The sequence below is a fragment of the Neofelis nebulosa genome, chromosome 3, assembly GCF_028018385.1.
Source record: "Neofelis nebulosa isolate mNeoNeb1 chromosome 3, mNeoNeb1.pri, whole genome shotgun sequence".
NCBI classification, from domain to species: domain Eukaryota; kingdom Metazoa; phylum Chordata; class Mammalia; order Carnivora; family Felidae; genus Neofelis; species Neofelis nebulosa.
Genome location: NC_080784.1, coordinates 110,283,807 through 110,309,669, shown reverse-complemented (window position 1 = coordinate 110,309,669; position 25,863 = coordinate 110,283,807). Strand labels below are relative to the sequence as shown.

The 25,863-nt window shown below is 37.0% G+C and overlaps 1 protein-coding gene across 5 annotated transcripts in view; it reads right to left on the bottom strand.

Annotated features, from left to right (window-relative positions):
• Positions 1-468: 468 nt before the first annotated feature.
• LOC131507164 (bifunctional heparan sulfate N-deacetylase/N-sulfotransferase 4) overlaps positions 469-25,863 on the bottom strand; it is a 428,637-nt gene continuing 403,242 nt past the window's right edge. For 3 of the 5 annotated variants that reach the window (XM_058721528.1, XM_058721527.1, XM_058721526.1), the window contains 7 exons: positions 18,967-19,090; positions 16,741-16,915; positions 10,860-11,030; positions 9,602-9,711; positions 5,767-5,869; positions 4,579-4,619; positions 469-2,837 (listed from right to left, as the gene is read on the bottom strand). In XM_058721528.1, the coding sequence (XP_058577511.1) occupies positions 2,744-2,837; positions 4,579-4,619; positions 5,767-5,869; positions 9,602-9,711; positions 10,860-11,030; positions 16,741-16,915; positions 18,967-19,090 (818 nt within the window). In that variant the 3' untranslated portion in view covers positions 469-2,743. Of the gene's footprint in view, positions 2,838-4,578; positions 4,620-5,766; positions 5,870-9,601; positions 9,712-10,859; positions 11,031-12,490; positions 13,466-16,740; positions 16,916-18,966; positions 19,091-25,863 lie in introns of those variants that run through there. The other 2 variants (XM_058721529.1, XM_058721530.1) reach the window with 2 other exon arrangements.

The following is a 25,863-nucleotide window of genomic DNA, read 5'->3' as shown; positions in this document are numbered from 1 at the left end:
GCTTATTCAGTTCTTTGGTAGCCATTGTTAAATACATGCAAAATTTGGTTTTGGATGAGATTTGTAATATAATTTTTAGAGACTGGTATTTGAGAAGCTTGTTATTACCTCTTGATGTAGGCTTATAATCTAATATTATTCCTGCTTTTATTAATGTGAAGTAATCAATGATTATACTTGTGAGTTAGGCAACTGGAAGAAGGAAAGAGGAGAAGACATTGTCTTGCTTAAAGGTTTTAGGAAGTTCTTTAAAATTTAAAAAAGTATGTAATTCAAGACCATGAGATAGAATTTACTTAAAATTTTAAAGCATTACATATATTAAATTTGACTCCATAATTCTGAAGAAGTCTGAAGTGGGTTACAATTGGGACAATCAAGATATTCTTAAAGCTGAGATTTTTCCTGATTTATTATAATATTCCCAAAGCCCAGAGTCCCTCCAAGTAGTTTACTATAAGATGAGGATGAATCATATAATTAAAATTTATTTTTTCTTCATAATCAGTCTTAATAAGAAAAAGGTACACGCTGGTTGAAATGAAAGAGACTGGGTGGATTTGGGGGAATTCTGCTCTCGGATGTCTGTAGATAGGTGAATGATACATTACTTAGGGGAAAAAATGAAAAAATGCCAAAAATGAGTTACATTTTTGCAGATATGGTGATGAGTTGTATTTTGACTTGTGTGAAATTTTACTTTATATGAAAAATATCTCCCCATTTTTGTATAAATATCTCTGTTACTCCACTTAGAAAAAAGTTAGTCTCTAGTCAAAAAGAAAATATTAGAATACAAACTGGAGGAAACCAGTGAACCAACAAATGAAATGTGAGAGGTCTAAATACCCAATTATTGTGATTATCACGTGCTTAATGCAATGTTTTCAAGCACATGATCATATAAGTAATAATAAGTTTGAGAATTTGAGTCTCAAAGTTAACACAGGAACAACCAAAGCAATAATTTGTGATTTCTATTCACTCATGCCCAAGAAAAATGTTCACATTTTCTCAAAAAGATCAAAAGCCTCTAGACACAGTGGGGAAACAAGGGGAAGACAACAAGGAAACAAAACTTTTCAAGAAGTATAAATCCAAAGTTGAATTTTGTAATAAAATATGTGATAATTCTTGATTCTCTTTCAGATTAGATTAGATTTGCTTGCTTAAAACAACAATAACAACAACAACAACAACAATAATAACAGCAACAACAAAAACCAAACAAACAAAACAAGGATCTTCAGTTTCCTTTAAAGACAATGAATTATGTCACGCATAATTTCTCAAATTGCAGGAAAAAGTAATATTATTTATAACCTATAGAAAAATTACTCTAGAGGAAGGATGGATCTATAGGTAATGTCCCCAAAGCAGCTGATTTACTGTTCTGTTGAAATTTTACCTTCATGGATCATGCTGAATAGATTAACAAAGCCTTACTATGTCTTCATTGAAAAATGGGATAAAAAATTCAAACAGCATGACAATCCTCTCCACGTAGGAGAGGAACCCAGGACAGGAAGAGCCATCACTTCTCTTCTAGAAATTATTTGTTGGGTGGCATGGCTGGGAAACAGTTCAGGTTAGAGAATTAGTCATGTTTAAAGAGGTAAGTTTTCGATAATATATATTATATATATGTATATATATAATAGCCATTAGAAACATAATCTTCTGCAATAGTATATGTATTGGCATATAGAAAAGTCCATGCTTTAAAATGATTGATATAATACTACATAGAAGGCACGAGTGCCCCACACTACCTGTAAACTCATGTTGGTGTTTTCATTCCATATCTTATCAATCAAGTTTTTTTTCTTCCATAGATAGTGAAAAAATATATAAATACTACATCACTGTCAAGGTGGCTATACCTAGATTACTAGTGTGGTAAGATTTTGGACCCATGGAAAGATGGCCTTCTACATACTAGTTGATACTACACAGAGTATGCATCCTTATTCCTTTTCCCCCAAATGTCTGATAGGTTTTGTTGGACCCATAATGCAAAATCCACTGAGAATAGATTGCCTTGCCAGAGAAAATAGTACTATTGGTGGATATGAAACCTTTTCTCTTACCAAAGAAAAACAGACAAAAACACATGGGGAGGCGAAGACTACAACTTCACAACTTCTCTAGCAAGGCAAGGAAATTCATAAAAAGGAGGAAAAAATATGTGGACTACCATAAATAATAAATGCTCAAAATAAGAGTATGGGATCATAGCATTTCTTCTCACCACAAAAGCAAACTTGTTTTTAAATTAGCAAAGAGAAAATGCAAGCCCTTACTCAGATACTGGGTTACTGCTAACTTCATTTCCAGATATCTCTGTTCTTATCTTTTCCTCAAGATTCTCATTTGTCACTTGCATATAATCAGGGTTCCCAGTCTTATGTAGAGTTTCTGGAACCTTATGGTTAACAGAGGAACTGGGCTGTGTCATGATACCCACACTGGAAACTGGATAATGCCACAAAACCCCACATTACTTTCCAGAAGCTCACATAGGGACGGATGCTTGTAATTGCCAATGCGTGCATATATAACCAATTTCGTTTTATGAAAAAGATAGAAGGAAATTTATTCACACAGTCTTCTGTTGACAGTCACAAGTGCATTAAGGGGACAAAAGTTGTGGGGTTTGTTTTTCTATTTAATAGTAAAAGGAAGCATCCTTCCAGCCTTGGTTCTTGTCTCCAGTGCTATCTCACTTTCTGCAGCTCCTGTCTCAGCCAGGATGGCAGAGGCTGCCCCAGTCTATGTAGCAGTTTGGACAGTTCCACGTTATGATCTCGGTAGTAATTAGAGAGGAAAGTTCTAGACTGAAAAGCAAAAAGCAAAAACAAAACAAAAACACAAACAACTTGAAGGAAGTTATTCATTAAAATGATGCAATCTACATTTCTTAAGAAAGTCTCTTACCATATGGGTGTCTACAAAGATGAATTTCTTTGTATTTTTGTTCAGATACTACTCATTATTACCTTCTGAAAAGATTTGGCAGAACTGTAGCTATAAAATTGAAGTCGGTCCAGGTATATCTTTTCTGGATTATATACCATTAAGGCAATTCTTAATTGTATTGCTATGCAAGGAGAAAAGTTGATGAGAGGTAATGACACTATAAAGAAGAATGAAGTAGGGAGCTGTTGTGGTACCAAATCCACAAAAGTGAACTAGAAACACATATGTTTCCTTTAAAATTGATCATTTTCTGTAAAACTGGCCATAGCATGAAATGTGAACATAATCATACATGCTGAAATTCATGATTAAAGAAATGACTTGTAACTTTTGTTTAAAAAATTTTTTTTTAATGTTTATTTATTTTTGAGACAGAGAGAGACAGAGCATGAACGGGGGAGGGGCAGAGAGAGAGGGAGACACAGAATCGGAAGCAGGCTCCAGGCTCTGAGCCATCAGCCCAGAGCCTGACGCGGGGCTCGAACTCACGGACCGCGAGATCGTGACCTGAGCTGAAGGTGGACGCTTAACCGACTGAGCCACCCAGGTGCCCCATGACTTGCAACTTTTAAAAATATTTTGTATGTTTATTCAGGACAAAAACTGATACTTTCAAAACAACAGGAGTTTTTACTTCAAAAATATTATGATATCTCATCATAAAAATCATTATAATGAACTTTATTGTGATTCTTAAATTCTTAGTCAAGCTGGAATGATTGGCCCTTTTTAGATGAATGGTTAAAAAAAAGAATTCTCAAATATATCTGTATTCTTAGTTTATGCTTTCTTTTATTTCTGAGAAACAGAAAATTTATAATTGGGCTTTCTCTCATTATGTCACTTACTTCATATTATAATCCAAAGAACATTGTTTTGTGTCTCTGATAAAATAGTAGATATGAACACTTCTGTGTCACTATAGGCAAGCAATGATCCAAACATTATTTTCCATCTGGTCAAAGTTACGCCATCTCTCTTAAGCCCTTTCCAATATTTTAACACAAATGAGTCTTTTCCCTCATAAAACTCCCTTGGCAACTTTTGTGTATACCGTGGAAATGGACTTAAGACAACTACATTTTGTCTTGTACCACCCATCAGGAATTTCATTACATTTCTTCCCTTAAACCAGATTGTAAACACTTCAAATTCTGGATAAGATGTTTATAGAAGTAGTGAGAACCTTATGCTGATTTCTTGGCATTGAAGTGATTTCTGAAACCCTTTTGAAATTACAGACTTCACAGGTATAGTTTAAGAAGGACATTCTGGTACTTCTATTTCCATAGTAATACCTGAATCACTTCCAGCCACCCTTTGCCTACCTTGTCTTGAGACAGATACTCATTACATCTGGCTCAGCTATTGATAACTGGCTTCCCAACCCTAGTCTACCTCTTCATACCATCACTTCTATCTATTAAGAAAATTTTTTTCCTGCTTTTGTAGTTTGTCGTTGTTTTATGTATCTTATTATAAATCAATGAAAACAATTAATTTACCCTCCTATAATAAATCTGGGTTCATAACTATTTTATCCTGTATCCTTTCTTTGATATTGTGATTTATATTATAAAATATATCTTTGTTCCTTACCCCTTCTGCTGGCACAAAGCTCCTAAAATCCTTGGAATTTCCTAAATGAAAGAACGATAAAGGTATCTTTTGTTATGTTAACTAAGTAGCTTCTAGACCCCCACCTGGATGAGGGCTGGTTGCCAGGAGAATCAACCATATGATTAGAAGGTTGGACTTTAAGTCCCACCCTGCTGACCTCCTAGGAAAGAGGGCCTGGAGGTGAATCAACAATTACCATTTGCTAATGATTTAAACAATTGTGTCTATGTAATGAAACCTCCAATAAAAACCCAAAAAGGACTGGGTTTGGAGAACATATGGAGATTTGGGGAGAGTGGCTCATTCATAGAGGAGGGCTTTCCTCATACCTTGATCTATGCATCCCTTCCATCTGGCTATTCCTGAGTTATATTCCTTTATAAATATGGTATGAATGGTATAAATATGGTATAAATATGAGTTCTGTGAGTCCCTGTAGCAAATTTTGCTACATTAAATATAGCAAAAAGCATTTGCTTTGTTGTCACAAAGCAAATTTGTGAACAAGTCCCTCGCAAATTCTGTGAGTCATCGTAGCAAGGAGGAAGCCAATGAAATTTTCAATCTATAGCTGGTTGGTCAGAAGCACAAGTGACAACCTGGGCTTGCAACTGGGATCTGAAGTAGGGAGGGTGAAGAAACAGTCTTATAGAATTGAGTCCTTAACCTGTGGGATCTTATGCTATATCTGGGTAGATAGTGTTAGAAATGAGTTGAATTGTAAACTACCAAGCTGGTGTCTGAGTGTTGACTGGTGTGGAGAAACCTCCCCACTCACATGTTATATTTGGTAATCAGAACCCTTTACTTTCCATTTCTTAACTCATGCATGGTATAGGCAATGCATACATATATTTAATATATAATAATAATGTTTATGTATTTTATCTGAAATCTCTTGTTTAGTAAACAATTCACTTAAGTACTTTACACATTTGGAAAAGTGTTACTGTTCACTAAGTATCTTTCAGTTGTACCCTGATGGTAAACAATTTCTACAGATATCTATCAATTATTAATCTTTGTCAGTCTATCTATAGTCTAAATATATAAAACATTGACAGCAAAGAAAGAGAAGAAAAAGGAAGCAAATTTATTGTCACTCATTTTGAAACAGTTTTATGCACAAGTTTTACCAGAGTATTTCAGAAATTAGTAAAGTATTACCTCTGGATCCATGGGTGGATATTTTCGGCCTTTGCTCTTTCCAAGACATTTGGTTTTTCCTCCTTCCAGGAGCTGACACCAAAAGCCCTTTTGGGGATCAAACCTAAAAAAGTGCAAATATATAAGTAATTGTAAAAATATAATCATTATAACTTATATACATAATTTTGAGTGAGAGAGCCTCACCAATTGTATAAAGAAAATGCACTTTGGGGGTCACTTGGGTGGCTCAGTCTGTTAAGCATCCAACTCTTGATTTTGGCTCAGGTCATGATCTCACAGTTTGTGAGACATAGCCCTGCATAGGCTCTGTGCTGACAGTGCTTGGAATTCTCTCTCTCCCTCTCTCTCTGCTCCCCTCCCCCACTTGCATACACTCTCTCTCTCTCTCTCTCTCTCTCTCCCCCCGTCCCAAAATAAATGAATAAACATTAAAAAAAGAAAGAAAGATAACTTACTTTGGTATGCCCATTGTTTCAACTTAATTTAAGTCAGTACTACACATATTCACTGAATTGGTTTGAAAGTCTAATTGAGATTATATAAACTATATGTTATTATATATTTTTTAATATTTCTACTGTAATGAAAAAAGACCCATAAATATTTAATCCAATCTTAGGTTGAAATTATTAACTTAAGTTCCATATTTTACCTATTCATTCATAAAAGATCAAGGACCAATCATCAAAACTATAACCCATATACGCAGGACCTTTAAAATATTTATTTACTTATTAATATGATTTCTTTATCAAAATATATTAACAAATTTCTTTGAAATCATTCAATGGTATATATTAAAATGACTAAATGTAATGTAAGTATACTTTTGTGAATATAAAAATGAATTAAAACTTCTAATTTGGAAAAGTGCTGTAGATTTTAAAGTTCAAAATATTTACACTTTTTAGGGAGGAAACTGAAATTGTAAAAATATAATTTATTATATATTTTTTTCAGACAACATGAGGCACAGGCTATTCAAGTGGCAAGTGAAAGATTAGACAACTTTTCATTTCTTTTGCTAAAGGCAAATGATCCTATGGGATAATTCAGGTCCCTATACTCTTAAAAAAATTCCAATGTTTTGTTCCCATGGCTGCACAAAGTTACAAAAGAAAGGATGCGTGGCCTAATTATTTAAACTCAGACATATAAGAACTTTTGTTTAGGACTAACAAGATAGGAAAAATGGAAGAATAAACAAATAAGAAGAGAAATTTTAAATTTATTGCTATGGGACTTGCTGCATGCATAAAACATCGAAAAGGTTTGCATTTTTGTTGCTCAGCAGATGTTTTAGAAGGATGAAGCATAATTGACTGGGATGTAAAGTTAATTAGTTGCAGAATATTTTGTTGCCCTGGGCCCATTCCTATAATACCGGTGCACCTGCAATTTGCCTCTGCACATATGTGAACTCATTTAGGGGGAGAGGGAAATTTTCTTCACAGTTCCCTGCCCAACCTATTATTAGAGACCTGATCCTTGCAGTCCAGGTTGTCCTAGTACATGTTATCAATTAAAATTAAATACATCACTGGTTAAATGAATAAAAGGAAGACAGAGTCATTTCCAACCTGGACTTTTCAATCTGCTCCTTGCCTATCACAGTCCTTTCTCTAGTTTTCATTAATTTCCCAAGAGGAAAAACAATTCAGCATGCTCTGCAAAATGAGATGGGGAAGTCGGCATAACTGTTCCCCTAAACAGCATTTCTGCCTCAGGATGAGAATATTTAACTGCATTAAGGTAAAATACAGTTCTTGCAACAAAGCCAAGATATTTATACACACGCTGAGAGCATCTCCTTTGCTCTCAGGTGTGTGGAGGTCCCAGGATGGGGCACACAGTCTCTTCCTGTTCTCCACAGCAGCTGTTGTGAGGCAGAACTGAATACAACTTGAGCAAGAAGAGCCATATTGAAAGTCATTCTTTTAGATAGGGTTGTCATAACCTTGACTCTATATTATTTTGCTGTCCTGGTTTCATTTATTGCATTGATGGTATATACTATAACAAAGGACATTTATTTTTTCTAAGTTATATGAATTCAGTATTTTACAATTTTATTTTAGTAGGCATGAAATTGTGAAATGAAGATGCAAAGCCTTTTTCAAATAACTGTTAGACAACTCTGAGGACATGAATTGGTTGCCATATGACTTCTTTTATTACAGTGAACATCACTATAGTTATTAATTTTTGTGATGTGAGACATATTAAAAGCCATACATTCTATACTTGTTTGCAATCTCTTCTTAAAAAGTATGATTTTACAGGTTTATTGAACCACAAGCAACTATTTGTAGTAAACAAGACAGAACCATTCCCTAAACTACTGCAGGGAGGTATGGGAAGACAGCTAATGTCAATAACTATTAATGTAAAACGTAATATAGGAAGCTTTGTCTACTTAATCAACAGGGGCATGCCTTGTATTGTTATTGTTTCCAAGTGTAGGTAAAAACTTCATTAGACTTGTTTGAGTGGATAAGCAACAACCCAATCTTATTACTGCTTTTCCTGTCCTTCCATTACCCTCTCTAATTGTCTAATTGCTGATTCTAATCTGCTGTGAACTGGGAAATTATATAATCAGGCTTGTTAGAATTTTGTCTAAAATTTAATAGGCTTTGTATCAGGCCTTGTGAGGTAGTCAAGTACATGCCCTTTTAAAATATTGTTTGGCTTCTTGGAGGTTTTGTTTGTTATTTTGCTTCTTTACCTCCCCCCCCCTCCTCATTTTTAATTACCCAAGTATATGGTTTTATTTTTCTAAGATGACACCAACAATATCTCCCCTCCCATATTCTTTTCTGTAGAATGCCCTTGCCCCTCTGCATTGGGGGAGAGGCCCATTTCCCTTTCTTTGGATTTGTACCGGCTTTAGTGTCTTGGTTGTGATCAATAAAATGAAGTATAAATGATGCTCTGTGACTTGCGAGGCTAGGTCAGAGAAGGCCATGGCTGTGTTGGATCACACTCCCTTGACAAATCACTCCCTCTCAGAACACAGCCACTACACTGCAGCAATGCCACACAAAGAGGTCTCATCCCATTGAGCTCAGCCTTTGAGCCTTCCCAGTCCAAGAGCCAGAAATAGGACTAAAAAAGTGAAGCCTCCAAAGATTCGAGTCCCTAGCCATTTGATTCATACCCAAATAGTCACATTCCCAAATGTGTCCCCAGGTATTATGAGCAGAGATAAGCTGTTGTGGCTGTGTCCTGTCTGAATTCCCAGCCAATAGAATCTATGAGCATAATAAAATGGCTGTGGTAATATGCTGGTGGGTTTTGGGATGGTCTGTCATGCAACAGTAGATAACAGGAAGAATAGATGTGATTATATTTGGTTATACACAATTTAATAAATGCAAAGTAAAACACGAATTTATCCTTTTCCCAATTCTGCCCGAAATACTGCTCATTTTCACAGAGTTTACAATGGCCATCAGCATTTCATTTCTAACCTGTGAATTACTTGGGGGAAGAGACTATATTTTTTTCGCTTTTTTAACCTCAGTTTCTGGGACAAGTTCTGCACAGAGTAGGCATCTAAAAATGTACTTAACCAAACATAATTTGGGAAAAAGCTCACAAAGAGGGGAATTATAAAATGCCTAAAGGTTAGCACTTTGTAAAATACAATATTTGTGGTATTCAAAAGGAAGACACTACATGAATAATGAGGATACTCCTTTGACTGCTTTTGAGTAGCATAATGATGTATAAATTCATAGCTAGTGTTAATGATGCTATATACACACCTACCAGTATAATTTATGATGGCAAATAATGGAAATTAAATCAAGCATGAGAATAGACTCACGTTAGTGCTTCAGAATAATTATAATGAGGTGTAACTCCCAGAAACTTCTGGACTTCATCCATCACAGTAGCTGGGTCAGATCTCAGCTGCTGTCCATCAATAATTAGCAACTATAAAGTAAAAAATAGTCACTTTGTGAAGAACAAAACTAAATTAAATAGACTGAGCTGCCCCACTTGACCTGGTATGACATTAATCAATTAGGTCAGTGTGAATAGGAAGAAAATATGCATCACTTAGAACACATTTTAATATTTACTATTCTTGTGTCCTTCCAAATAAACAACAACTAAAGTTTGCCATAGGCATCATTTATAACCCTTAACTAACTTGATTGTTAATCAGAAATAAACATAGACTCTCTTGATTTAGTAGCTCAGTAGAAACTCGATTTTCCATCTGTCATGTAATCAGATAATTATCCAGCCTACAGAATCCCATGAGCTAACCTTGGAGTGAAAGCCTTAGAAATGGCATACAGATGAAAATTACTCATCTATTCTCCTTATAAACAATGACAGAGAACTGAGGTTTCAGTTGTGACCTGATCTGGAGTAAAGAATATAAGCAATATGCTTTCTTCAAATCCTTACCTCATGTTCTATCCCACATTCCTGGAGCTGTTACAGCATTTTCCATTTTGACAGTCTAAAGCAGGACTTTCTTTCCTTATAAAAGTCCTACAGGACAGATGTCAGAGTATCTGCACATGCTATTCCATAAAGGTATTGTCTAACAGGCTGTTCTATTAGTAGTTGAGTTATTGCCTATGAAACACGTGATGTCTTCTGTATGATGACTTAGCACTTTGAGACCAGCTACTATCCAAAAGAAGATCCCAAGAATATGTTTCACAGCCACTTAACATTTTAAAACTATTATTGACATTAAACAATGCAAAAATTGGGTCACTTGGGTGGCTCAGTCGGTTAAGTATCCAGCTCTTGATTTTGACTCAGTTCATGATCTCACAGTTTGTGAGACTGAGCCCTGTGTCAGGCTCTGTACTGACAACACAGAGCCTGATTGGGATTCTCTCTCTCCCTCTCTCTCTCTCCTTCCTCTGCTTACTCTTGCTCTCTCTCTCTCTCACAAAATAAATAAACATTTTTAAAAATGTAAAAATCCACATATCTTCTGTAGGTATGATTGTCTCATTATAAATTGCTATCTGTGGCAATGTTATTTCTTACCTTGTTTGTCAAGTGCAATACAACCAAGATATAATAAACAGAAGAAATTAATTTTAGGACTTTACCTGAGAAGTAGCAAAGTAAGTTAGCCATCTTTCGATGTGGACTGCATACCATCCAGGTACGAGGCATCTCCTTTGCAAAGCTTTCAGGTCCGGTGAGGCCCAGTGTCCGGTGGTAATAACTTCATAGAAATTAAACCTCAGGGCAGCTGGATCTTCATGAGATCGTTGGTGCTTTAACAAGAAAGTCAATTGTAAAATTGATTTTTTTAATGCCTGCACGGGTATGTGTGCATGTGTGTGTTTGATGTATGTATATGTGTGTCTTTTATTTCCAAAAAGTAATGAAAAATTATAAATTAATTTTAGAATGAAAAAATAGGGGGAAGAATGCATATATTAAAACTCAGGCTTTGGCGTATATACACACGTCTGTGGTTGTCTTCATGTCTAAAATGTTTAGGTTCAAGGCAAGAGACAGAATACAGGATTTTCTTGATGGGTCTGATTAAAGTGAATAGATGTCAGGGACTAGACAAATCAAGCCCAATGAAAGAGATTTAGATTGGCAGGAGTAGACTCACACTTTACTTTGCTCATTGTTTTATTACAGCTAGTCCTGCAGGTTCTGACACTTTCCCCAAGACCGCTGTGTAGCAGATGCTATGAGTACAGAGAAAGCAGATGTCTATTCCTAATGCTTGTTTAAGTGTCACAAGGAAGTTGACATTGCCCCAAATCCTTTCCTTTTGCTCTCCCAATGGTTTCCGTCCAACCCTGCTAATTTCCAAGTACCCCTCTGCTACTACTTTTCAGTACCAAATCCTCCTCGTCTTTCCTATCAAGCCATCATTAGTCAAGCTCAAGAGCCCAATATAAAGAGAGAGGAACTTAGCAGTCAATACAATTTCATAAGCACTCACAAGCTCCTTACCAGAACAAAGAACTGCAATCGATTCTGGAGATAAAAGGATATAAGCAAAATGTCCTATCTTCAAAGAAATAAAAATTTTATATGGGAGACAATAGCTTAACAGAGTGTAATAAAGTCATATATTTGACTAGAGGTATAAATTATTTGCTGCGGTAACCAGACCTATAAGTGATTAGTTCTGAATGAAAGATGAAGGGTTTCTTTTTTAATGGTTGAAAATTTTAAGCTAAAATGTAATAAGAGAGATTTTTATAAGTAGAAAAAATAAACATAGAAAGTAAGAGAACTTTTTTTTCCTTGAGTGAAAGTGGATGAATTGTGGGAACGGATGAATTGATTTTGCAAGACATCTAAAAATTTAACATAAAGAAAATTAACTGCAGGGCGAGGATGGGAGTGTATTAGGACTTGATACATTTGTGTACCAGCAAGTAATCTATGTGAGTTAGAAAGAAAAATCATTAAAAAAGTAAAGATGAGGGGCGCCTGGGTGGCGCAGTCGGTTAAGCGGCCGACTTCAGCCAGGTCACGATCTCGCGGTCCGTGAGTTCGAGCCCCGCGTCAGGCTCTGGGCTGATGGCTCGGAGCCTGGAGCCTGTTTCCGATTCTGTGTCTCCCTCTCTCTCTGCCCCTCCCCCGTTCATGCTCTGTCTCTCTCTGTCCCAAAAATAAATAAAAAACGTTGAAAAAAAAATTAAAAAAAAAAAAAGTAAAGATGATTAAGAAGTGGTTAAACAGTGAGTGGTAGATTGGTGGAACAAATAAAACTTTTGAAGTCCTCTCATTTTTGTATATTTATTGACATTCTTATATGTATATGCATTATGCTGAGTACACTGAGACTACATAATACATAGAATTGATATAATGTATAGAAACCACATACTATAAAGAAACATAAAAATATGTTAATGCTAAAATTTCTATTTTAAACAGTGATAATATGGAACTGTACTTAATCTGCCTATATTGATTTATAAAAGTTTAACACCAACTTTTCTTTATATTCCTGCAACTAAGAAGATTAGCATAGAAATATGACCCGAAGTCACAAAGGAGCATATTTTCTGGAAAAAAATCAACTATAGCTTCTCTGTGAGGCCCATTATAAAGATGTGGGGTAGAAATTACAGTGGCAGGTGACATTTGTAGGAGTTTCTGAATTACACCTGCTGAGCTTTGGATTTACGGTATTTACTGAATAGACAGGGCTAGCTCAGTAACAGGCTGTATTCTTTTGAAATGTGGGGCAGTCTGGGGACCCTAGTCTTAGCAATATGGCAATAAAATATCATAAAATATAATTCCTTTCAAGTGTGTATGTTCAAAACATTTACTTGAAGAAGCATGCACAGATTCTCTTTTATTTAAATAGTTTAATCCATGTAAAAAAAAGATTCATATAAAAATGCTCCATGGATTCTGCTAGGAGAATGTGCAACATTTTGCCCCCAGGACTTACATTCAAAAATTTTAATTAAGGCTTCATATTTTAATGTTTTTGTCACAATGTTTTTAAAAAGTAAGTGTATCTTGTGTTGCAATGTGAATTTTCATAAAGTGAGAAAGGAACATTTTTATATCTTAAAGGAAACAGTGACTCATGGGATCTAATCATAATAACTGGATGTTGCTCCCAATCCCGGTGTTCAGCTTGGATCCCCAACCACCAGCAATCCCAATGTACAGGGTCACGATTTCTTGTCCATTATTATTTGTACTTGGCCATATATGTCTATTGAAGAAAGTCAAGAAAAAAGAATGAATAAAAAATGTAGAATGGATAAAAAGTAAATGAATAAAGAATTAACAAAAAAATTACTTGTGCGCTCTTTAAACATTCCCTTTTAGTCTTGTTTATTTGGGCATTAATATATATGCATTGAACATACACTCACAACGAACTATGAGATCATGGCCTGAGCTGAAACCAAGAGTCAGATGCTTAACAAACTGAGCCACCCAGGCACCCCAGAAATGGAAGGATTCTTAACCAGAGGCCCACTGATATAATTCAGAGAGTTTCTGAACCTGGGTCTGGGGGAAAAAAAAGCCTCTTTATTTTCAGTAACTTCTAAATGAAATTTTGCACTTAATTTACCTATGATTTTACTACCAATAAAAATAAATTATTTTTAGATCACATTACGGGTGTTTCAGATACATCAAAATGTTGTTTATGCTCATCCTACTTCAACATTACAGAAGCATTAGTCTCACCATTAGATCCTGCCATTTAATTGTTTAAGAAATATTTGTTACGGAATTAAAAATTACTTTGACAATTATATTTCAAGAAAGTTGTTTCTCTGTAATTCTACATAGTTATATGCTTTTAAAGCATATTTCTGAGGGGTGACTCAGTTAAGCATCCAACTCTTGATTTCGGCTCAGGTCATGATCTCACCTTTTGTGACTTCGAGCCCCGCGTTGGACTCTGTGCTGACAGCACGGAGCCTGCTTGGGATTCTCTCTCTCTGTTTCTCTCTCTCTCTCTCTCTGCCCCTCCTCCTGCTTGTGTTTTTTTTTCCCTCTCTCTCTCTCCCTCATATAAACAAACAAACAAACAAACAAACAGAAAAAAATGTGTGAAAAGGGACCCATCGACTCCAGTAGCTGCCAGAAGGGTCTCGTGGAGTCCTTCCCTCACACCTAAGCTAGTTCCTATAGTCATCCCTTCCTGGCCCCTCAGGATCATGACAGGACTGATTCCCGGTTCCTCCCCCAGGCCTTACACATCTCTCCTTTTTTGGAAACACCACGTAATCCACATCATTACCGCCATAGAGGACGGTTCCCTTGAACGCACTTTAACTTCTCTATAACAAGCGTGTGTCTTGTTTTTTTTGCCTTTGAAATCACATTTCTGTTTCTACCTCCTACTTAGACTTTCCTTCACCAAATCCATCTGGGTTTGCTCTTAATTCATTCGGTTGTTAAAGGCTCCACTTCTCTCCATGTCTTTCAACTCAGTGAAAATAATTCAGCCCTTGTTTTGCCTAATTGTCTAATTCTTAGTAGCTGTTTGACACTGTTGTCATCTGCTCACCTCCTCTATTTGGTAGTCCTTGCTCCCTTGTATCAGTGTCACCACATTCCTGGCTTTCTTTCTTCTGTTTCTCTTGCTGTATTCTCTTATCTCTCGGGCTGCCTGATCGTTCTCTATACTTTTCTTCTCTAAACCTTTTCCTTAGAATTTCACCACTTTGGTGGCTTTTTTGGCCTCTGATTCACAAATTTCTGTCTCCAGCTCAGACCTCTCCCCAGAGTGCCTGCTAACTAGCTCTACTGTTCCTTTCAGTACAACAGTGATTCCATACCTCATGATCACCATTTGTACCACATTATTAGCACTCGCCCCTCCAACCAGTCCTGTATCCTTCTTCAGTGCTTCTACTGTTTGGGGAATATATACTCAGCATCCAGTTGCCCACATCAGAAATTTGATTCACCCTGACACTGTTTTCTCACCAGGGTAAACTGATTTTAATCCCTACCATCTCTTGATACTTTATACTTCACTCAGTTTCTACTGGCTCTCTGTCAGTGCTACCTCATTTCTCAGCAGGACTATTGCAACAGCCTCTACCCCATTTCCCTGAATAGTCTTCTGTTCCACTCCACTCCATTCTTCAAATAGCAGATAGCCTACTTTCTAAAAGGAAACCTGGTGGTCACACACCAGCTTAACTTCTCAAAGGCTTTCAGTTACTTGGAGAATAGCAGTCACATGGTCTCCGCACCTGATTTCCAGCCCCTGTGTACGTCTCAGACTCATCTTCCACAGGTCTCCACCACAGGTTTTCCTCTCTAGCCACACAGACGTTTCCTTAGTTCTTTAAATGTGCTCCCCCTCTATCCCCACTCAGTTTATACTGAATCATTCTTCAGTTTTAAATCTAAAGCTTATCCCTTGAACCAATACTCTCCTAGCACCATACAAATTTCCACACAGAGCATTCAAAACTTCTAATTATATATCTTTGTGATTATTTGATTAATATTTAGCCACATTTTAAAGTGGACACAATGTTTTAATTCATATTCGATTGTTTAGAACCATCATTAAATGTAGTTGCAGAATATTGCATTTCAGTGTGACACAAATCTATATTGTTGGGTATTTTTGTTTCCTTTTTTTGTTGTTATTGTTTGAGTAGTACTGTGAAATATAAAGGGATAAGTGTCTGTACATCCCTTTGAACTTTTCTTTATGATTCATTCTAGAAGAGGATCCATAACACAAAAGGACCTTTATAAAGCTATTTTGATAATTATTGCCAAATTCGTTTTTAGAAAAGACCTCCATCTATACCCTTCTATCTCAATGTTTGAATATCTTTACCATCACACTCTTGCCAGGAGAGCGAACAAACATTACATTTTTGTTGAGATGATATTCAAAGAGTATTATTTTAATTTATATTTTGTTGATCCCTAATTGAGTTGATCATTTTCATATGAATAGTTGAGCAGTTGCTTTTGAGTGTATTTGTGTATGTGAAATGTCTATGCATTCTGTTTATTTGTTCACTTTTCTACTGAGATATTATGCTTTTTTATTTTTACCAATTTACAGAAACTTTTTTTTTTTTTTACAAATTAGGGGCACTAAACCATTTACCATGTATTATTAAAGTTGCTCTACTTAGATGTGTACTTTTAATTTTGTTAGTTGTGATAGACTAATATTTTACATGTTTATGTTATTTAAATCTATTAATTTTCTGATGTATGTCTTCTACTATTTTATGCCTGAAATTCCTTGCTTGACTTGACATGAATTAAATATTCAGCTTTTATTTCTTATAATTTCTTTTCTTTTTCTTTTTTTCTTTTTCATTATTTCTGTTTTTTGTTTGTTTGTTTGTTTGTTTGTTTGCTTGTTTAGTTCTATAACATTTGACCATTTCATACATCTGGGCATCTAGACTTCATTGTGGTATTCATCATTGCTTACATGTAAGCTATGGCCAAATATTTACAACAGTATTTTTTACTGCTTCATACCTGGTACCAAGAGTATGCCCTGTCTGAGGGGTCGATGAGAATGGTGATGATCTTGGCTTTGGGGACCAGAGATGCAGCTCTCTTGGGAGCTTCTTCTGAATGGAAGTAATTAGCACTCTTTTCAAATAGAAAGTCACTTGTAATGTTGGATGGAGTAGGGAAAAAGTCCATATACCTGAAGGCAGAGAAAGATAATTAATTAATCTGAGTTCTAAGTTCTTCTCTAACATGCTATGGATATTAAATAATTGAACATTTTTACATTCATTTATATTGATTTCTAATTATTAGTGTTACAGTAGTTGAAATTGTGCTATTGTATACACTTTGAATGTGAAAAACAACTCAAAATGTTATTGCCCTAATGAGCAATTAGGGGAAGGAATGAGATGAAATAGGTAGACTTTTTAGTTTATTGACTTATTTTGAGAGAAGCAGACAAAGAGGGAGAGAGAGAATCCCAAGCAGGTTCCACGCTCAGCACAGGGCCCCATGTCACTACTGGGAGATCATGACCTGAGCCCTAAGCCAAATATTAAGAATCCCACACTTAACTGACTGAGCCACCCATGCACCCGGAAATAGGTAGGTTGTTAAGAACAGAGGGAAATCTTTTAGATTTGGGTTCATACTCTGTGTTATCAAAAGCCAAATTCAGAAAAAATTAAGTTTACCTTTGGCACACAGAAAATTACACAATATTGCCTAGTAAATATTTTAAAATAGTAAATGCATGTTTGCAAACTTGAATACAAAATTTTTAATTTGAGATGAAAGTACACAAGAATGGAAGACGTGTAAGTCAGAATAGCTATAAAATCCTAAACAGATTAAGGCATAGCTGCTCTCCTCCTTTTTAACTTTTGCATAATTTGTAGTATGTGTAGCAGTGAGAACACATTATAGTCTATCTAGAGTAATTAAGAGGATATTTCTTGCCAGTTGATCCTGTGGTGCCTCAGTAGGTTCACTCTTCCATATGCTGTTGGAACATTCCTCTGTGTGTAGATTATGGAATCAATATGTTCAGAGGTTAACTCAGTGCAAGGCTTTAATTATGTGTGTAATCCTCCTTACAGCTCATCACTTCTCTAACCCTCAAATGTTTTAGAAATAAATAATGAGAGCAATTAAGAATTCATATAAGACACTTATTTTCCTCTTTGACATTTGTTATTATGTTTCCCAAATGTGAAGTGGTGAAAAGTCTCATCTATATTCCTGCTTAACAATTTGTGTTACATTTGAGCTCACAGATAAGTGAAAATTGCTGTTATGCTTTTAGTAACTTGCATGCACTTCCAAAATTCATTTAGTCTTTTAAAAGTAAGGTAGAACAGTGATATCCTAGGTGCAGCTTGGCTCCCTGCCTTTGCCCTTCCCCCACTCTAACCCTAGCTGGGTCTAAACAGAAGAAGACTCTTGTTGAGGACAGGTTTATGTGCAGTGTTGACATAAAGTTACACAATGCAGAGGTATGCATATAGGGGAATTTTCCTTGGGGGAGATTTGTCTCATATAACTGGAAATTGGAATCAGAGACATGTTTTCTTAGAAATTGCAAAAAAGCTAGGATAAAACTCCAAAGTAAAGATCAGTTGTAATATCAGGTTTATTCTATTTCAGTTTAGGGAAAATATTGTGATTTAAAAATTTTTCATAACTTATTAAATGCAAAGTAATATTCCTTTTATGCATGTGTGTGACTAGCATTAATATGGTTTTGGAAATGCGCTGTTATTATTTGCATGACAAATATCAGCTTATATTATTATACAACATTCTACAGTCTATGTGGTTAATAAAGATACATGTCACAGAGTAGAAAATAAAACAACTTATTTATTTGTTTCCTTAAGCGTCATTTGTGAAGACAGATTATGTATTTAGTTAAAAAAATTCTAGGCACAGTAAAATAATAATATGCTTAAGCAGAATTTTAAATATCCTTATGAATAATTCTGACAAAATATCCCATAACGTTCTTTATGTAATCATATTAATTTACCAGAAAAATATTATCATTATTGCACTGTTCAAATCAAATTATAGGCAACACTGATTAAACATATCGTTGTTATAAATTAATTTCTAATTCACTATGGTAGAATTGAGCATAACAAATTTATGCTGTAATTATGTAGATGCCATGCATACATCTATAATTGCTCTGCTGTGATTGAGCATTTGTTAATAATGGACTTTATTTTTTGTTATTTTCCTTACCAATCAATTCCCTTGTGGTAGTTGTTGCCATTAAAGAATTGAACTTCTTCAAATGTTTTGGGGCTGGGAAGATTGCTGATGATGGAAGGGTGCATAAGAAGGAATAAGTAAAGTGCAGTTGTTCCTATTACAAAAAAAGGAGGCAAAAGGTTATATATGACAACAAAAGAAGATACAATTACTATCTTAGCAAAATTTTTGTTCAAAAAGTAATATTCAGAAGGCCAATTTTTTTCTGGTGTCAAAACGATATCCTTAAAATCAATTAGGTGTATTTCATGTGGCAACGATATAAGTATACTTTTATTAGTCTTCATGGTTCCATTTACCTAAACATCTGATTTAAAATTTGTACATAGGCGTCCGGAAGATGGCGGCGTAGGAGGACGCTGGGCTCACCGCGCGTCCTGCTAATCACTTAGATTCCACCTACACCTGCCTAAAGAACCCAGAAAATCGCCAGAGGATTAGCAGAACGGAGTCTCCGGAGCCAAGCGCAGACGAGAGGCCCACGGAAGAGGGTAGGAAGGGCGGCGAGGCGGTGCGCGCTCCACGGACTGGCGGGAGGGAGCCGGGGCGGAGGGGCGGCTCGCCGGCCAAGCAGAGCCCCCGAGTCGGGCTGGCAAAAGCGGAGGGGCCGGACGGACTGTGTTCTGACAGCAAGCGCGACTTAGCGTCTGGGAGGTCAGAAGTTGACAGCTCTGCTCAGAAAGCGGGAAGGCTGGAGGACAAAGGGAGGGAGAGCTGCTGAGCCCCCGGACGGCAGAGCTCACCTTGGCGGGGAACAAAGGCGCTCGCCAGCGCCATCTCCCTCGCCCATCCCCCAGCCAAAATCCCAAAGAGAACCAGTTCCTGCCAGGGAACTTGCTCGCTCCGCGCAAACACCCAACTCTGTGCTTCTGCGGAGCCAAACCTCCGTCAGCGGATCTGACTCCCTCCCGCTGCCACAGGGCCCCTCCTGAAGTGGATCACCTAAGGAGATGCGAGCTAAGCCTGCCCCTCCCGCCCCCGTGCACCTTGCCTACCCACCCCAGCTAATACGCCAGCTCCCCAGCACCACAAGCCTGGCAGTGTGCAAGTAGCCCAGACGGGCCACGCCACCCCACAGTGAATCCCGCCCCTAGGAGAGGGGAAGAGAAGGCACTCACCAGTCTGACTGTGGCCCCAGCGGTGGGCTGGGGGCAGACATCAGGTCGGACTGCGGCCCCGCCCACCAACTCCAGTTATACACCACAGCACGGGGGAAGTGCCCTGCAGGTCCTCACCACTCCAGGGACTATCCAAAATGACCAAACGGAAGAATTCCCCTCAGAAGAATCTCCAGGAAATAACAACAGCTAATGAACTGATCAAAAAGGACTTAAATAATATAACAGAAAGTGAATTTAGAATAATAGTCATAAAATTAATCGCTGGGCTTGAAAACAGTATACAGGACAGCAGAGAATCTCTTGCTACAGAGATCAAGGGACTAAGGAACAGTCACGAGGAGCTGAAAAACGCTTTAAACGAAATGCAAAACAAAATGGAAACCACCACGGCTCGGATTGAAGAGGCAGAGGAGAGAATAGGTGAACTAGAAGATAAAGTTATGGAGAAAGAGGAAGCTGAAAGAAAGAGAGATAAAAAAATCCAGGAGTATGAGGGGAAAATTAGAGAACTAAGTGATACACTAAAAAGAAATAATATACGCATAATTGGTATCCCAGAGGAGGAAGAGAGAGGGAAAGGTGCTGAAGGGGTACTTGAAGAAATTATAGCTGAGAACTTCCCTGAACTGGGGAAGGAAAAAGGCATTGAAATCCAAGAGGCACAGAGAACTCCCTTCAGACGTAACTTGAATCGATCTTCTGCACGACATATCATAGTGAAACTGGCAAAATACAAGGATAAAGAGAAAATTCTGAAAGCAGCAAGGGATAAACGTGCCCTCACATATAAAGGGAGACCTATAAGACTCGTGACTGATCTCTCCTTTGAAACTTGGCAGGCCAGAAAGGCTTGGCACGATATCTTCAGTGTGCTAAACAGAAAAAATATGCAGCCGAGAATCCTTTATCCAGCAAGTCTGTCATTTAGAATAGAAGGAGAGATAAAGGTCTTCCCAAACAAACAAAAACTGAAGGAATTTGTCACCACGAAACCAGCCCTACAAGAGATCCTAAGGGGGATCCTGTGAGACAAAGTACCAGAGACATCACTACAAGCATAAAACATACAGACATCACAATGACTCTAAACCCGTATCTTTCTATAATAACACTGAATGTAAATGGATTAAATGCGCCAACCAAAAGACATAGGGTATCAGAATGGATAAAAAAACAAGACCCATCTATTTGCTGTCTACAAGAGACTCATTTTAGGTCTGAGGACACCTTTAGATTGAGAGTGAGGGGATGGAGAACTATTTATCATGCTACTGGAAGCCAAAAGAAAGCTGGAGTAGCCATACTTATATCAGACAAACTAGACTTTAAATTAAAGGCTGTAACAAGAGATGAAGAAGGGCATTATATAATAATTACAGGGTCTATCCATCAGGAAGAGCTAACAATTATAAATGTCTATGCGCCAAATACCGGAGCCCCCAGATATATAAAACAGTTACTCATAAACATAAGCAACCTTATTGATAAGAATGTGGTCATTGCAGGGGACTTTAACACACCACTTACAGAAATGGATAGATCATCTAGACACACAGTCAATAAAGAAACAAGGGCCCTGAATGATACATTGGATCAGATGGACTTGACAGATATATTTAGAACTCTGCATCCCAAAGCAACAGAATATACTTTCTTCTCGAGTGCACATGGAACATTCTCCAAGATAGATCATATACTGGGTCACAAAACAGCCCTTCATAAGTTTACAAGAATTGAAATTATACCATGCATACTTTCAGACCACAATGCTATGAAGCTTGAAATCAACCACAGGAAAAAGTCTGGAAAACCTCCAAAAGCATGGAGGTTAAAGAACACCCTACTAACGAATGAGTGGGTCAACCAGGCAATTAGAGAAGAAATTAAAAAATATATGGAAACAAACGAAAATGAAAATACAACAATCCAAACGCTTTGGGACGCAGCGAAGGCAGTCCTGAGAGGAAAATACATCGCAATCCAGGCCTATCTCAAGAAACAAGAAAAATCCCAAATACAAAATCTAACAGCACACCTAAAGGAAATAGAAGCAGAACAGCAAAGGCAGCCTAAACCCAGCAGAAGAAGAGAAATAATAAAGATCAGAGCAGAAATAAACAATATAGAATCTAAAAAAACTGTAGAGCAGATCAACGAAACCAAGAGTTGGTTTTTTTGAAAAAATAAACAAAATTGACAAACCTCTAGCCAGGCTTCTCAAAAAGAAAAGGGAGATGACCCAAATAGATAAAATCATGAATGAAAATGGAATTATTACAACCAATCCCTCAGAGATACAAACAATTATCAGGGAATACTATGAAAAATTATATGCCAACAAATTGGACAACCTTGAAGAAATGGACAAATTCCTAAACACCCACACTCTTCCAAAACTCAATCAGGAGGAAATAGAAAGCTTGAACAGACCCATAACCAGCGAAGAAATTGAATTGGTTATCAAAAATCTCCCAACAAATAAGAGTCCAGGACCAGATGGCTTCCCAGGGGAGTTCTACCAGACGTTTAAAGCAGAGATAATACCTATCCTTCTCAAGCTATTCCAAGAAATAGAAAGGGAAGGAAAACTTCCAGACTCATTCTATGAAGCCAGTATTACTTTGATTCCTAAACTAGACAGAGACCCAGTAAAAAAAGAGAACTACAGGCCAATATCCCTGATGAATATGGATGCAAAAATTCTCAATAAGATACTAGCAAATCGAATTCAACAGCATATAAAAAGAATTATTCACCATGATCAAGTGGGATTCATTCCTGGGATGCAGGGCTGGTTCAACATTCGCAAATCGATCAACGTGATACATCACATTAACAAAAAAAAAGAGAAGAACCATATGATCCTGTCAATCGATGCAGAAAAGGCCTTTGACAAAATCCAGCACCCTTTCTTAATAAAAACCCTTGAGAAAGTCGGGATAGAAGGAACATACTTAAAGATCATAAAAGCCATTTATGAAAAGCCCACAGCTAACATCATCCTCAATGGGGAAAAACTGAGAGCTTTTTCCCTGAGATCAGGAACACGACAGGGATGCCCACTCTCACCGCTGCTGTTTAATATAGTGCTGGAAGTTCTAGCATCAGCAATCAGACAACAAAAGGAAATCAAAGGCATCCAAATTGGCAAAGATGAAGTCAAGCTTTCGCTTTTTGCAGATGACATGATATTATACATGGAAAATCCGATAGACTCCACCAAAAGTCTGCTAGAACTGATACATGAATTCAGCAAAGTTGCCGGATACAAAATCAATGTACAGAAATCAGTTGCATTCTTATACACTAACAATGAAGCAACAGAAAGACAAATAAAGAAACTGATCCCATTCACAATTGCACCAAGAAGCATAAAATACCTAGGAATAAATCTAACCAAAGATGTAAAAGATCTGTATGCTGAAAACTATAGAAAGCTTATGCAGGTAATTGAAGAAGATATAAAGAAATGGAAAGACATTCCCTGCTCATGGATTGGAAGAATAAATATTGTCAAAATGTCAATACTACCCAAAGCTATCTACACATTCAATGCAATCCCAATCAAAATTGCACCAGCATTCTTCTTGAAACTAGAACAAGCAATCCTAAAATTCATATGGAACCACAAAAGGCCCCGAATAGCCAAAGTAATTTTGAAGAAGAAGACCAAAGCAGGAGGCATCACAATCCCAGACTTTAGCCTCTACTACAAAGCTGTCATCATCAAGACAGCATGGTATTGGCATAAAAACAGACACATAGACCAATGGAATCAAATAGAAACCCCAGAACTAGACCCACAAACGTATGGCCAACTCATTTTTGACAAAGCAGGAAAGAACATCCAATGGGAAAAAGACAGTCTCTTTAACAAATGGTGCTGGGAGAACTGGACAGCAACATGCAGAAGGTTGAAACTAGACCACTTTCTCACACCATTCACAAAAATAAACTCAAAATGGATAAAGGACCTGAATGTGAGACAGGAAACCATCAAAACCTTAGAGGAGAAAGCAGGAAAAGACCTCTCTGACCTCAGCCGTAGCAATCTCTTACTTGGCACATCCCCAAAGGCAAGGGAATTAAAAGCAAAAGTGAATTACTGGGACCTTATGAAGATAAAAAGCTTCTGCACAGCAAAGGAAACAACCAACAAAACTAAAAGGCAACCAACGGAATGGGAAAAGATATTTGCAAATGACACATCGGACAAAGGGCTAGTATCCAAAATCTATAAAGAGCTCATCAAACTCCACACCCGAAAAACAAATAACTCAGTGAAGAAATGGGCAGAAAACATGAATAGACACTTCTCTAAAGAAGACATCCGGATGGCCAACAGGCACATGAAAAGATGTTCAACGTCGCTCCTCATCAGGGAAATACAAATCAAAACCACACTCAGATACCACCTCACGCCAGTCAGAGTGGCCAAAATGAAGAAATCAGGAGACTATAGATGCTGGCGAGGATGTGGAGAAACGGGAACCCTCTTGCACTGTTGGTGGGAATGCAAATTGGTGCAGCCGCTCTGGAAAACAGTGTGGAGGTTCCTCAGAAAATTAAAAATAGACCTACCCTATGACCCAGCAATAGCACTGCTAGGAATTTATCCAAGGGATACAGGAGTACTGATGCATAGGGGCACTTGTACCCCAATGTTTATAGCAGCACTCTCAACAATCGCCAAATTATGGAAAGAGCCTAAATGTCCATCAACTGATGAATGGATAAAGAAATTGTGGTTTATATACACAATGGAATACTACGTGGCAATGAGAAAAAATGAAATATGGCCTTTTGTAGCAACGTGGATGGAACTGGAGAGTGTGATGCTAAGTGAAATAAGCCATACAGAGAAAGACAGATACCATATGTTTTCACTCTTATGTGGATCCTGAGAAACGTAACAGAAACCCATGGGGGAGGGGAAGGGAAAAAAAAAAAAAAAAGAGGTTAGAGTGGGAGAGAGCCAAAGCATAAGAGACTGTTAAAAACTGAGAACAAACTGAGGGTTGATGGGGGGTGGGAGGGAGGGCAGGGTGGGTGATGGGTATTGAGGAGGGCACCTTTTGGGATGAGCACTGGGTGTTGTATGGAAACCAATTTGACAGTAAATTTCATATATTAAAAAATAAATAAATAAATAAATAAATAAATAAATAAATAAATAAATAAAAAAAAATTTGTACATAGGCAAAGGTGAGCAGACTGATGATATAGCTATCTTTGTCCTCAATGTATTTTTTACATTTTTTTCTGTTTGAATTGCAGTAACTGTTCTCCTGTATAGGATGATACAAAGTTTCTGCTTTAAATTATTTTATTTGTGGTAAAAAGTCAGTTTACTTGAAGAAGAAATATGAAAGATACCACAGGAGAAGCATAACACAAAAAATGCAAAAAACACACAGGTGGTTGTACGAAGATATGACAAAACTAGGCATCTGAAGGGAATGATACTGTACTTCAAGACAGGAGAGAACTTCAGAAACCAATGGTTCAATTTCCCTCCTGGAGTCAGGTGAGAGGCTAAAGCATCAAGGGCATCCAGCACAATACCTGAACATGGTGGGTCTCATTTAATATTATATTCAAATCAATTCAATTCAATAAAACTATTCAACAGATGTTAACTGGTGCTACTCTGTGCAATCCCTGGTAATAAATCTTTTTTTTTTTTTTCCTGGTGATAACTCTTGATAATAAAAACTCATTTGCTGGCCTTGATAAACCTAAAGTG